Source organism: Haemaphysalis longicornis, unplaced genomic scaffold (genome assembly GCF_048455015.1).
Source record: "Haemaphysalis longicornis isolate Haplotype H1 unplaced genomic scaffold, Haemaphysalis longicornis Haplotype H1 scaffold_1, whole genome shotgun sequence".
NCBI lineage: Eukaryota > Metazoa > Arthropoda > Arachnida > Ixodida > Ixodidae > Haemaphysalis > Haemaphysalis longicornis.
Window position 1 is genome coordinate 273,104,428 of NW_027526203.1, and position 13,630 is coordinate 273,118,057.

General features: G+C 47.2%; 1 protein-coding gene across 6 annotated transcripts in view; it reads left to right on the forward strand.

Moving 5' to 3' along the window:
* The window catches only part of LOC144145926 (uncharacterized), a 53,071-nt gene extending 39,764 nt beyond the window's left edge, over nt 1–13,307 (forward strand). For 5 of the 6 annotated variants that reach the window (XM_077677809.1, XM_077677825.1, XM_077677791.1 and 2 more), the window contains 3 exons: nt 5,411–5,626; nt 12,850–12,941; nt 13,033–13,307. In XM_077677809.1, coding sequence (XP_077533935.1) covers nt 5,411–5,626; nt 12,850–12,941; nt 13,033–13,066 — 342 coding nt within the window. In that variant the 3' untranslated portion in view covers nt 13,067–13,307. The remainder of the gene's footprint in view (nt 1–5,410; nt 5,627–12,849; nt 12,942–13,032) is intronic. The other variant, XM_077677817.1, reaches the window with a different exon arrangement.
* Nucleotides 13,308–13,630: the final 323 nt, after the last annotated feature.

Below are 13,630 nucleotides of genomic sequence, written 5' to 3' on the forward strand. Positions count from 1 at the left end.
GCGTCGTTCTCCAATATACCTCACTGCAGATATGTGCAATTCTGTAGGTATGTAACCCTTTGCTACGCTTTAAAGTTAGCACGGGGGGTTAAGAGTACGGGCACTGATTTCTTATACAGCGTTGTCCAATATTCCACTGCCTGTAGCTTTGCTGGAGTAACAGCTAGAACCGTCCGGTACGCGCCGGGTTCATAAGTTTCGGTTTAACGTTACGCTTTGAGAACTTGCGACGTACAGCCGGTAAAAGGCTTGTCTATAACACAGCTTTCGTACTCTCAGCCCTCTCCAGCCCCGCCAGAGCGGGGTTTGAATAAAACTACTGCGGAATTCTGAAGTCTTAGACCTTCGCTTTTGCCTCCGACATGTTTGGAACGCGTATTTTTCGGCAGTTTTCGGATGTAGCTGGTTGAAGTTGAAGTCGCTGTTATAGACAAGCGTTTTACCGACTGTACACCGGCGTACGTAGCTTGAAGAGAAATGAGCAAAATGACTACTTTTTCCCAATGAGTACAGTGTTTAGCCTTAACTTTGCGGAGCCTAATGACATGGCTTGCAACGTCATAATCATCGCATACGTCGGGCTGATGGTACTGGTTGACGACGTTAGAGCTAAAATCGTGACGTTGGGTCTAAAGTAGGGCTGTTTGCATACCCTTGTAGCCCCCTCAATCCGCTGCTCATTTATCTTTGCGCAGGCCAGTTGTAAACTTTAAAATACCGGAGGTTTCACGGAACGAGCTTCACGAATTTCCCGCGAAATTTGAAGATGTAGGTTGGTAGTACTTTCGGACAAAAATGCAATGTATCTACTCTATTTGCTACGCGACATGGCGAGCTGCCATCTTACTGCCGCTCGCCTAGTCGTCTTCCTCTTCTTCAAGTGTGTACGCTCCCGCTGGGCTGCATGCGCTTCATTGTCGTTGTCGGCGCTTCGACTTCCAACAGTAGCGCTTAGCGGATTTTGTTAATCATTTAATCGGCATTGCGAAATAACGTACCTAAAAGCTAAAATCATCAGCGAGATTTTGATGTCTTAACAGCGACCAACTGCGGGCGTGCCTCATTTGAACGACGTCGCGGTGGATCGGTGGTGCTGACCGTGAGGACGCGGGCTCAATCCCTGCCGCGGCTACCGTCTTTTCCTTAGAAGCGAAGACGAGAGAGAAAGCTCTTTATTAAAGAAGAAAGCCGATTGGATTGGATTGATTAAACTTTATTTAGGCAGGTTTGCCAGAATCTCTACACTGACATGCTACTCGGCGGGGGAACCGTCTTTTCGATAGAAGCGAAACACACCAGCGTGTCTAGATTTTGCCCCGCATTAAATGTCCCCATGTGGTTTGAATTATTCCGAAGCCGTCCTGTACGGCGTGCCTCATTCCAGGTGTAGCTTTGGCGCGCGTGAAACGCCAAAAATGGGAGCATTTAAAAAAATTAGTGCCCTTCCACTCTTTGAAGGAGGATGACCTGCGAAGTTGGAAGCAGTACTCGAAATGCACGAAACAAAACACGTTTGTTTGTAATTTGCGATCGAGCAATAAACACTTAGTCCAATGAAACTTCGAAGGACTCAATATTTATTCTAGTGGACAAACATGGAGCTGTCTCCATGTTTCCCTCCCGCGTCGTAGGCATCTTGCTGTCTGCGTAACGCACCAGCCCAATCCTCTCGACCACTGACGGAACCGGAAAGTTCGCATTGGGACGGTGGACGTACAAGTTTAAACCTCCTGTCAGCACAACGGACATGTCATAAGTGAGGGCATGAAACTTATATCTGTGCGTGCACGATCCTCCCCCTTCCCTCCACTCCCAACTTCGGCGGGCTGGTAGCCAGATCCGTTCTGACGGAGGTACGCTGGCTATCGCCAAGCGTAAGTTACATTAAGTTACATTGAATACAAAAAAAGAAAGCCAGCAGTCCAGTCCATAGAACGCTAAGAAAAGCATAGAATAAATATTTTTGCATGCTTCCCGATCACTATTTGCGTTCCCATATTGCAATTTTCAGCTGTGTATGGTCATCATCATCCCCGGTCCTCTCTGGCAAACGCATGACGTTCGAAGATGACGAAAGAATCATGCCACCACGGTGCTTATTTTTATTTTGACAAAACGCCTACCAAGTTCGCAACCTGTTAGGTTCCACAACTATCTATTAACAATAGTTCTGCTTTCTGCTTCTATTTCGATATGCCTTCATCCGTGCATCAGAACGACAGTTTTGTGTAAAGTTGCATCGTGTTTCGCGAATCGGAACTTCGCTAGCACATCTCGTGGTTGCGAAAATACCAGACCGGTGCACACTTCCGAACTTGTCTGAACGACCCCGGCACAATATTATACTCTCCAGATAATTTCATAAGTCTCGACGAATAAAATAAAACTGCAGTAATCGTACGGTTGCCCATAGGGCAAGGCAAACTATATAATGCGTCGAACCTTAATGAGATGCGACATTTAAACGAAAACAATACATCTCCTAAACCAAAGAATAGAAGTTTGTGTATAACTAATAAACACTTAAGGAGGGGCGGTCAGTTTTAAGAACGTAAAAGCAGACGTTAGAACTTCAGGTACCGTAAAAACCCGCGTATAATACGAGGTTTTTTTTTTTTCTCCAAATTTTGCTATGTAAAATTTGTGCCTCGTATTATATGTGAATCCCAAAGTTTTCAGCCGAAAATTTGCACTTTCGGTTTCGGTTTCAGCGGAGGGTGGGCTATCTTGCGGTGGCGTTAGCTGGCTGCTGCTTCTCTCAGCCGGCGCCAATTTGATTGTTTTGACCACGCGAAGGATCGGCACGTTCACCGCAAGTCTATCACGATGTCGGGTGCACGAAGGCAGTATTCATCTGCAATTAAAATAAGTTATTTTATGTGCCGAGACCATCGGGAATTGCGCCGCAGGACGGCAGTTCGGCGTCACCGAAGGCAGCATTCGCGGGTGGAGAAAGCAACTGGTGCTTGACTGGATAAAGTCTGTGTGGTTTCGGCGGCCTGGAGCCCTGTTGGGGGTTCCCGTCAGTGCTCGTGTTGGACGCCTTTCGCTGCCACCTGGCCGATTCCGTGAAGAAGTTGTTGCGCGAACCCGCATAGAACTCATTGTCATTCCAGGAGGAATGACATCCTAGCTGCAACCGCTAGACGTTTGCATCAACAAGCCTTTCAAAGACTACATCAGGTCCTGCTACCAAGAGTGGATGAGGTCAAGACACCCGTAAGTGGCAGCTACCGGATGGCTGACGCGGGCTACTCCAGCGGTGCTTTTTGGCTGGATCGCGGATGCGTGGGCCAGCATCCCACAGGATGCTCGTCAGTCGCTCTTTTAAGAAATGCGGCATCTCGAACGCCCTTGATGGCACTGAGGACCAGTTTCTGTGGGAAGACATTTCCAACAAGGCGACTTCAGGAGACAGCGGCAGCGAACCCGACGATGACTGAACGGACGTTGGGAGACAGTGCCAGTGGAAACTGACAATGACTGAAGGGTAACTGCAGTGCAATAAATGTTTTCTGTGCTCTTTACCTCGTATTATATGCGGATGAAAACTTTTTTTCTGATTTTTCTGTCCCCGAATTACGCCTCGTATTATACGCGGGTTTTTACGGTATGTGTCACGGTTTTGTCAGTAATGTTTTTTAAGCGAAGCTTTCAGCCTTTCACTAATGCGTGTAGCCCACCCAAAGCACATCGCAGCAAAGCCATCTTTCTCTGACGACAATGATGATCGTGGGTGAAGTTAAATTAAAAATTAAAAACCCTTTCCGTGGTCGTAATCGAACCTGGGTCCCTCGCGTTGTGTAGCCGACGTCTATCCGATCGCGCCACTCCGGCACGGTCGAGTAGTTTGTATTTGGAGAGGGATGCACGTGTGTACGTGCAAAATTAGACAGAAAATGCACCCTACACCTAACGATGACGATGGCTGAACGCTAGGGCAAGCCATGGAATGCCTGTATCAGTAAATCACTAGAGATCACCATCGCAGTGCAGTAAACCGTCCCGATAAGAAACAGGTGCTCGCTTCTGGGTAGATTCGTTTGGTGTTGGACGACGTTGAAAGCTTCGCATTTCCCCATCGTCGTCGTTTCGACAGAGGGGTAATCGATTTTTTTTCCTGGACTACGGCTACCTTTACAATTCAAAAAGGCCCACGTGCGTAATGTGAGGTGCACGTTAAATAACACCATGTGGCTGCAATTAATCGGTAGCACTTTATATTACCGCAGGTCAGTGTGATTTTAAGGGCCTTGCAACTTCTGTCTCTGAGGGGACACGCCGACACTTCGTGTCACCGTAACCCGTCGCGGTGGCTGAGTGGTTATAAGGCGCTGGGCTGCTGAGCCCGAGGGTGCAGGTTCGAGCCCGTCCGCAAAACCGTTTTTCTGCTAAAGACAAGAACCCAAGAATGCTCGTGTCTCAGGTTTCAGCGCGCACATTAAATGGACCCTGCAACACTTTTGATAAACGCTTTCACTCTTTCCTTCGCGTCCGGAAGCACTGCGAAAGCATCAGTTATCGCCAGCGCGGAGCGGCACTGCGTGTTTTGTTCGTCGCACCAGATACGCAATCCGTTTCTGCTTTGTTTTGTGGCTTTAGTTTTAAAGTTGCTATCGAAAAGAGTTCCTTGCTGCAACTGGAGGAAAACCGGCCAATAGCCGCTACATGGCCTCAGTGGCGTAATTCGGGCCGTCGAACAACGTCAAGGCCGGGAAAGAGTAAAAATTTTTTTGAGCGAGTTTAGAAGTTATCTGATGGGCATAGAGCAATAATTTTTGGCTGAGATACCTTGCGACCCCCTAATCTAAGCACTGGATGTGTGGGTGACTACGTTCTGCAAGCATTTAAGATTTCAAAAAAAGTTGAAGAAACAGTTGCAGGATCCTTTTAAAGATCCCCGAGTGGTTAAGTCTAAATTTGTCCGTACCCATTGATTTCAGCACGCCTTGTAGCCGAGACGTAGCTCCCCCCCCCCCCCCCCCCTTTATTTCTTTCGCTTCACTTTTTCAAAATGCAGCCTTGTGATGAATACACATTGGCGACCAACCAGAGCAATGCGCCCGATCTGGTCGGTTGGGCCACTGCATTAAACTGCTGCCACAGGCACCGTAATGTAGACAGCGCAAATAAGCCCTCATTCTAAATTAACGTCCCCTCTTGCGCTATCGGTTTACGTAATGCGGTGACGGATGTAATGTGCAGCTTCCCAAAGACTCGTTTGGGAGGAATAAACTCTCAATCGAGCTGACGATGGGGAATAAGAATTTTAAGTAGCCTCGTATACCCGTCATTCAGAGTGCGATTGGTGCATCTGAAGTCGTTGCCGTGTGGTGTGAGCGGTCGAGAGAGCGCTTTCCGCGTACTACGGACTTGGCTTAGACGCGGTTTGTCGCCGCCGGAGGAGTAGCTAGGCATGCTGGCCGAGCGTGCTCTTCCGTCTGCGCAGATCGAGTGCGTGTCCGTGAAGCTGCACCGAGGGTGGCACACCAAGCTGGGTTTCAGCCTCCGCAACTGCGAGCCAGGCGCACGGGACACGCCCAACGCCCCGGTCGTCAAGGCCGTCTACCCGGGGAGTCTGGCCTCCCGCGACGGCCGCATTCGCACCGGCGACTTCCTTGTTCAGGTACGCCACGCGCCCAGGCGCTGATCGCCAGATGATAAGCCAAGTCGTAATCCTGTAAACGGCTTAAGATTTCGACATGATAGGCGTCAGAACAAAGCAACAGAAAGCAGCGGGCGGTGAAATGGCGCGTAGTATGCAGTGCAACGCGGTTGCTGTGAAACGTGTTGGTGCAATAGTATCGCTTGTGCGCGTGGATGTTAAGCACTTTAAACCCTCATTATAGCGAAATAACTTTATCAGAAAATTCTGGTAATTCGAAGTGTTCTATGGTACAATAAAGAACGCATCGTACCCTCTTTTAACAGGGTATCGTCACTTTCCTGTCGCGAAGACTTCATTAAACCAGATTTTGTCGTAGACATCGGGTCGTCGCATGTGACGAACGATGGCGCTGGCACTCGTTGAAACTAACAAAAAAAGTCGACATGTACGCGTGCTTTCGATATTACTACGAATAGGTCGTATGGCGCACAGCGTCAACGTAACCTTATGCCTGCATAAACCGATTCACCGTTACTTTTTTCTACAACGTAGAAATGAAGCCTCGGAATATTGGAATCGAAGCCGATAAAAAAAAACATTTGTTTTCTAGATGTCGTGCTTGCAAACCGTTTTTGCTAGCGACTTTTTGCCGCTAGCATGAAGGATTTGTCGTTACTGGAAATGGGTGTTAAATGTGCAGCGTTGGAAGCAAAGTACTGGCGAAACCGGCTCGTAATACTGCTTCACATGCAAAACCTCTCACTTTCACTGTACGGGTGCGTGCAGCGTGAAAAGATGTCACTTTAAGTTCCGTGAAAAAGTTCCCTTTGTCCTAGGCAGTCCATCCTATACCCGAAGGACGCCGTTTTATAGAGCTTATTAGAATAAGTTTTTTGTTTTGGAGTTTGGAGTGAACGGAGTGCTTGCTTACCTGGCAACTCTACAAAATCGTCCGCAAATTGAAAGCTTTCATGCAAACTGGGATTTCGTCACACGACTGTCTCGTTTAGCGTGTAACCTTGACTAAAACAGGTATATGATTGGCGAGGAAACACGGAAGCTAGGTTCGCGAGAAAAGTGTTCTCTGTTCACTGCTTATGGTTTCGCGAGAAAAGTGTTCTCGCGAAACCATAAGCAGTGATACTGGCTGCCTGTCGAGGGCGTCGAAAAAAACGCAGTAAAACTTGTTTCGAGGGCTTTTGTGCCGACAAATTCCTGAAGCAAGCAATGTCAGTAATGTCGAAATTACGTCAAGTAACGCTACACTTTTGTGTTGTTTTGCAATCACAAATTACTGTGCACTGGCCACACGTTTTACGTGTACACATTCCTCACCATCTCACATTTAAGAGTATAGAGTATCTCTCTCTCTGTGTGTCCCTCTCTCTGTCTCTCTCTCTGTACGCATTCGAAATGGTTGGAATAACTTTTGTGAAAAGCATCGACCAGATAAAGGTTGAGTTTGAGACAAAAAAAAACTTTTTTTTTTCTTTCTTTGCATTGGTTATCAAAACAGTTTTACAAAGTTAGGAGCCTGTGTGCATGGCATGCTCACCTATGCCATGATAAAGAAATCAGAATAGGAATTAATCGGAATTTGGTAAGCACTCTCGAGCAACAAACACGAGGCTATCTCTGCCACTAAAAAGGATTGAATACCACGAATGCGTACTTCCGGTAATGACAATTCGTGGACTTGCCCGCATTATCCTTTAGTTTCTGGTGTATTTGTGTACATAAGCACATTCTGTGTTCGGTGTTGGTAGTTATTTCCACACAGAAAACAAACAACATCCCTTTGTTTTTCGTGGATTTCTTGTCTGCTGGATTTTTTTTTTTACATTGGGCGATAAGACTAGATTGGTATATGTTCTGGAAACGACACACGAACGCACATTCAAAACTGACCTCAACATGTTGAAATAAAACTTGTTAGTCGAATAGGCCACGGAAGGAAAGATGATAGGAGTAACGCCTAAAAAAAGGGAACGAACGTTTTAGATTAGAGAACAAACTATAACGGAAGACACCCAGGACCGGATTAACAGTGCTGAGGACCCGGTTAAAAAGACCAAAAGGGGCCCGCCCCCTCTCCTCCTTGCCCTTTCGTCATTCTTGTGACTTGACGCTTTTTAGACTTCGTTACAAAGAACACATGCTGTATTTACTCGAAAAATATTCGGAGAGTTTATGAACATCGCCTAAGCGTCTACTTTCTCGCAGAGCACGTAGAGAAATTGACATCGGAGTTGAACGATACCAGGAGACGAAGAGGCATATACAGCGTTAAGATTTGTCGGGCTGGTTGCTTCACTGAAAGAAGGGTAAACTTCGCGAGGAAGGAAGAAATACGTATGACCCTTAGAAGTTCGTTGTAAGTGTCGCGTGTGTTTCTTCCATTGTCTTAACCTTTACCGCAGTTTACCCTTGTTTTAATAGATAACACCTTCCCTCAAAAATCAGGAAGCGCATTCGTGAAATATAGTTTCCTCTATCTGTTTCAAATTCGGCAGCGCACGTACGCTTCGGTTGCCTGCGAGTGAACACTGCCGAAGTAGACAGGTGGGCCTTTTTCAGAAAATGTTCGCACATCCCTACGGTAAATACGTTACCAATCGTCTGGCTATTTTGTGATTTTATCTATCAACAAAAATTTAAGCTCTCCTAAGGCAGCGTTTCCATACAAACAGTGATATTACGTATGTTGTACATGCCGACTGAGCACAACAAATAATTTAAATGGCTTATTATTCAAATACTTTCTTCATGCGGGGAGCTAAATCTTCGAGAAAAGGTGGCGCCTAATAGAAAGCGAGATCGATTCCGAACTTTCACAAACGTGCTTTCAATAACAGTCTTGAATAAACAATCATAGATATTTTTTTAAACAGGTAATACATTTACATTTTTCCAGGAAATATCGACTTTTATTAGAGCAGAAAACTCATTCATTTTGGACGCACCTTTTCAACAATTTTATTTCGGAATAAATTAACCTTTTAACAAAAATTTTATACTTCAACACAGTTGTAGAAAACAGGTTATCCATTTCGCATAAATCCAACCTTGAAATGGGGCGTATGTGCGTATTATGATGTTTTTCTTTGTATTCATCTTTTAAGAAAAGAAAGAAATGTCTGTCCGTTTCTACAAGCGTTTTCCTGCCTCTTGCTGGGACAGTTTGTTGAGGAGGTCCTAAACACTGACCCTTCAAAACATCCCAGTCCGGCTGCTCTCTGTGTCCGTCAGCTGGGTAGCTCCGTTGCTCTACGCGATGCATGGTTTTGGGCGAGTGGAACGTTTTTACCTCAGACTGAAGAACTCTGGGCTTACTTCAGCATTATGCACAATATGCAACCAATTGCCTTTTCGTAGCATTCATTTTTTAAATGGATGATCTCTGGTTCAGTCAGGGAAATCGGAAGGAGGCTTACATCTTTTTCGAACCAAACGGCGAAGTCTGCCATTTTTTTCCAGTCTCCCGGGGGCCCCCTAAGCCCGGGGGGGGGGGGGGGGGGGCGGTTAGTTTGAACCATTTGAACCATGGCTAATCCGCCCCGAACAATCCGCCCCAACCAGCACGAGACACATTCAAGTATAAAATCAAGTTGGATTATATTCGCAGGTTACAGTGTCGTGAATACAGATGTACCTCTCGCAGCAGTAGCAGCAGTTATTAACACAGAAAATGCCAAAAGAGTGAGAGCGGGTGTCCTGGCCACATATTCTTTTGTGTACTACGATAGATGTATCTGGTATCTTTTGTTTAGCGCATGTTTTTAAAAGGGACATAAGCGTTAGCTAGCAGACGTTAAAAATGCAGGAAACTCACACTAACGCGTAAGACTTAAAGGTAGCGAAGCTGTACGCAATCTTCACGAGCATCACAACGGTTTAGTCCACGATTGCAGCCGATTTGCTTCTTCTTCGCTGCCGCGATGGCCTTTACTCCATATTTGTTGCTATAACGGCGAATAAGAAGCAAATCGGCTGCAATCGTGGACGACGCGAGGAGGGGGTCTTCTTTCACGAACGAAGAAACGGAACGCGCACACTTAAACTAGGCGCCGCAGGTGTAACGTGTACGATATCACGCGTTCTGGCTCGAGAGGTGGCGTGATTCCTCTCCCCACAGTCGCGGCCGAGTGAGTACGCTGTTTGACTCTCCGGTATTAACTCACGGTCGTGACCGAGTAGTTAAGACGACTGACTCCGCTAAACCGATTCTGACGTTCTGGCCGTTGGTGGAGCTTGGCTCTGCGCCGTCTTGGCCTTTGAAGTTTCAGTCGTTTTCACGTCGGTTTACGGACAGCTTCGCTGCAACTCCAGGTCCCACGCCTGCATGGTGTGAAGTTTCTTTACTTTTTTTTTTGGCCAATGGGGGCCCAATATCCTAAGTGGGTATGCCTATAGCTTGACGAACGTGAGCTCTAGGCACGCGTGCACGAGCACTCGGCATTTTCCTAGTATTTTTAACTGTGGACACCATACACAAATGATTTGCTGAACAGCTTCGTTGTTAAAAAAAAATTCGAGCAACTTTCACTAGTGGCGCAAGGCTGTAGAAACAGCGGAGCTGGGGGTCAACCAGCTTCTTCCGGTTTTGCGAAGTTTGGCCAGGTTTTACTAGGCTTTGCTAACTTTTGTTAGCTTTTGCGATGTTCTTGCTAGCCTGCCGCTCCGGTTCTCTGCTCGTGTACACAAGGCCTCTTTTTTGAGCGCACGGCCGCCCGCGCTATCTCTGAGTCTTGCGCCAGTCGACCTTCTTTTATGCCGCGCGTTCCCCGAGTAGAATTGAGTCCGGCTGCGAGGCTAGCTCTCGACGCTGATGGAAGCTGGGCCCGACTAGAGTTAGCCCTGCTGGAAGGCTAGGCCACAGCCGGAGTAGGCCACAGGACTGGGCCACAGTCGAGTCCGGTCGTGGCTAGGCCGGGAGGCTAGCGCGTGCCCTTCGCTCTTGCTGACGCGCGCTGCTTTCGCGCTCTTTCTTCTCGCCAGGAGGCACCACGTGCGTCTTTTTTCTTGGTATTTTCTTGCTATCGCCACCGGACCAAGCTCAAGCTTAAATAACTCCGCTGTTAAAATAGGCTGTCTCACTACCACAGGCGGTAGGCCTTGTTTCAGTCTCGGTTTCGGTCAAATGTTTCCTTTCGGGTACACAAGTGCAGCCAAAATGTGTATATCGACGAACGTGAGAGCTTTATGAGGGTTAACAGCGTGTATATATTTATATGGCAGCCAGAGGTACGCTGCTGGGATGGCGGTCAACTTTATTGATAGCAAACTGCGCGGATACTTTATATATTTCCCCGCAGGCGGCAGCGCCGCTCAGGAGCGCTTGGCTTGGGAACGGACGGATGGCCGCCCCCCGTTGGTCATGGGGCGGAATTCTGAGTTTGTCCGCTTCAACAATGCCCATTTCACGTCCGTTTCAGTCCTGACGTAGGAGCACTTTCGAGGCCTCTGACCAATGACGTGTGCAGAAACCGACGCCTCGCCTTGCTCGTGCTGCGTCACACCTGATTGTCTGCTTTCAGCCAATCAGGGCTCGCTCGAAGCGGGCACCACCTCGAAACGGACATGAAAAGGACAAAACTGAGAATTATGACCCCGGTTCGGCTAGATCTGGGCACTTTGTGACGTGTTCTTAAAAGCAGGAGAAAGAGAGTTGAAAAATAAACCGTTTGGGATCGAACAAAAGCGGTAACAGTTTGCAAAGGTGTGGTCGTCTAGTTAAAACAAAAAGTTATTCAGCCTTTAGGGTCCCTTTAAAAGGCAGAAGTGGAGTTGGGCTGCTGGGCATTCAATGTGGAGTACCGAATAAAGTGAGGTTGACCATCGGAGTAAAAAAAACGGTACTCGAGAGAGAGAGAGAGAGAGAGAGAGAGAGAGAGAGAGAGAGAGAGAGAGAGAGAGAGAGAGAGAGAGAGAGAGAGAGAGAGAGCATTTTACTTGATTACAGCGCTTGTCTGGACACCCATTTGTTGCCCGAGTCGTCTTCGGCTGGGTAACCCAGAAGTACTGGTCCTACTCGACAGCCAGCTGGTAAACGGTGTCTCCCACAGGTCAGGGGAAGAAGTAACGATGGGCGGTGGGGCTGGATTGTGTGCGCATTCCAGGAGCATATCTTGAAGAGTACCTACTCGTTGACAGAATTTGTATTTTGCAGTGTACTGTAGTGGGAAAAATAAATGCGTTCTGGCTGTGTGTACGAACGCGCCTGTTTGTAAATGCCCAGTGTGATCTGATAAACATTCCCTTGCCCGGGCAAGGGAATGTTTATCTAGTGGTTCTGCAAAGTTCCCTAATATCTAATGGGTGAGAAGTGGGGTGGGGCTGCATTTGTCCCATGGACACAAACTACGGGAAGGCATATAAGCAGTCGGAGGGATGCGATGAAATTCGGGGGCAAATAATGCATTCGTATAGCACATCATAGGAGCGGTTAGAAGTTTATGTGAGAGGTCTTCATCCTGCCATGAGTGCCTGACGACGACGGTGATGATGATGATGACTAGGTATTGCTTCACTCTGCTGTATGACTAAATCGATATTCTCTAAGTGCATGTATACATGTGCCACGGGGTATACGCAGCGCAGCTTAAGCGCGTGTGACGATGAACAAGGAACACGTCAGGATAAAAAGCCTCAGTGAAGAAGGTCAGCCTAATGTAGAGTAGCCTCATGTGTTCCACCCTGAAATAACACTAGAATCACCCACCGCGGTGGCTCAGTGGCTAAGGCGTTGCGCTGCTGGTCACGAGGTCACGGGTTCGATTCCCGGCCGTGGCGGACGCTTTTCTGATGGAGGCGAAAAGCAAAAACGCCCGTGTGTACGAGATTTCGGCGCACGTTAAAGATCCCCAGGTGGTCAAAATTAATCCGGAGCCCTGCTCTACGGCGCGCCTCAACGCCTGCGTTGCGTCGGCGCGTTAAAACCCACAATCAATCGAAATAACACTAGAATCGATTTGCAGTGAATATGACAATAACGCGCAGTGTTGGTTCTTTCCGATCCAAGTTAGTAAAAAGGGCCTCTCATTTGCCCCAATTCATATTGCTGCGGTCGGGGTGCTACCGTAAGATGTACAAGCCGGCGTTCGTAACGTATGGCCACTATAAGCGGCGTAAAATGTAAAGGGGAGCGTCCTTGTGGGTGCATACATTCACAGGACGCATGAGCGGTGTCGCAGGGTTGACCTCGATACAGAAGTGCGACAGATTTTCCTGTTTCGTTACAGGTCAACGGCTGCGATTTCATAGGATGCTGCGCCAGCGATGCCGTAGATTATATAAAAAAGTGCAGTGGGACGCTTACTCTGCTATTCATCAGGTAAGCATATTGAATGCAGGAACGCAATGTAGCAATGCTTTTTTTATTTGTTCATGGCGTAATGTATTTCTCATTTTGCAATTCATCACAGGGTACACAAGTCGGACGCCATACTTCGCCGGTAGTGGCAAGGACATATCAAGAACGCCACATGCCTACTTTGTTGTCGTTACATTTGTATTTATAAACATGTTACATAAATATCGTCGCAATTGAGTGTGAGTTTCTGTCGCTAGATATTTTTTTTATTAAACGTACCTTTTTAAGGAGTGCGATAATAAAAGCGATGTGGCAATGGCAAGCTCACACATTCACTAGTACTGTATCGATGAATGTCTTACGCATAAAGCGTTTTCTAATGCATTCGCCCTGGTGTTCTCTAAGCGCAAAATATAAACAGAAAAGTAACTGAAAACGTGAATGTTGTTGCGCCAATCGTAACGATTAATGTGTTGAGCGGTTCAGCTGCCGAACACTAAACGCCCCCAGCAACATTTCTTTTGAACTGTTTTCAAAATCTGGAATGTTTTTATAACGTAATCAACAAGAACGTCCAGATCAGGTGGTCACCAAGTACCCAAGGCAGCTGTTACTGCTCTACGTACATGAGATAACTCATAGAAACTGGCTTAAAAGAAGTTCCTCCTTTTTGAATCTAGACATTATTTGCGTGCTTGAGCGACATTGCT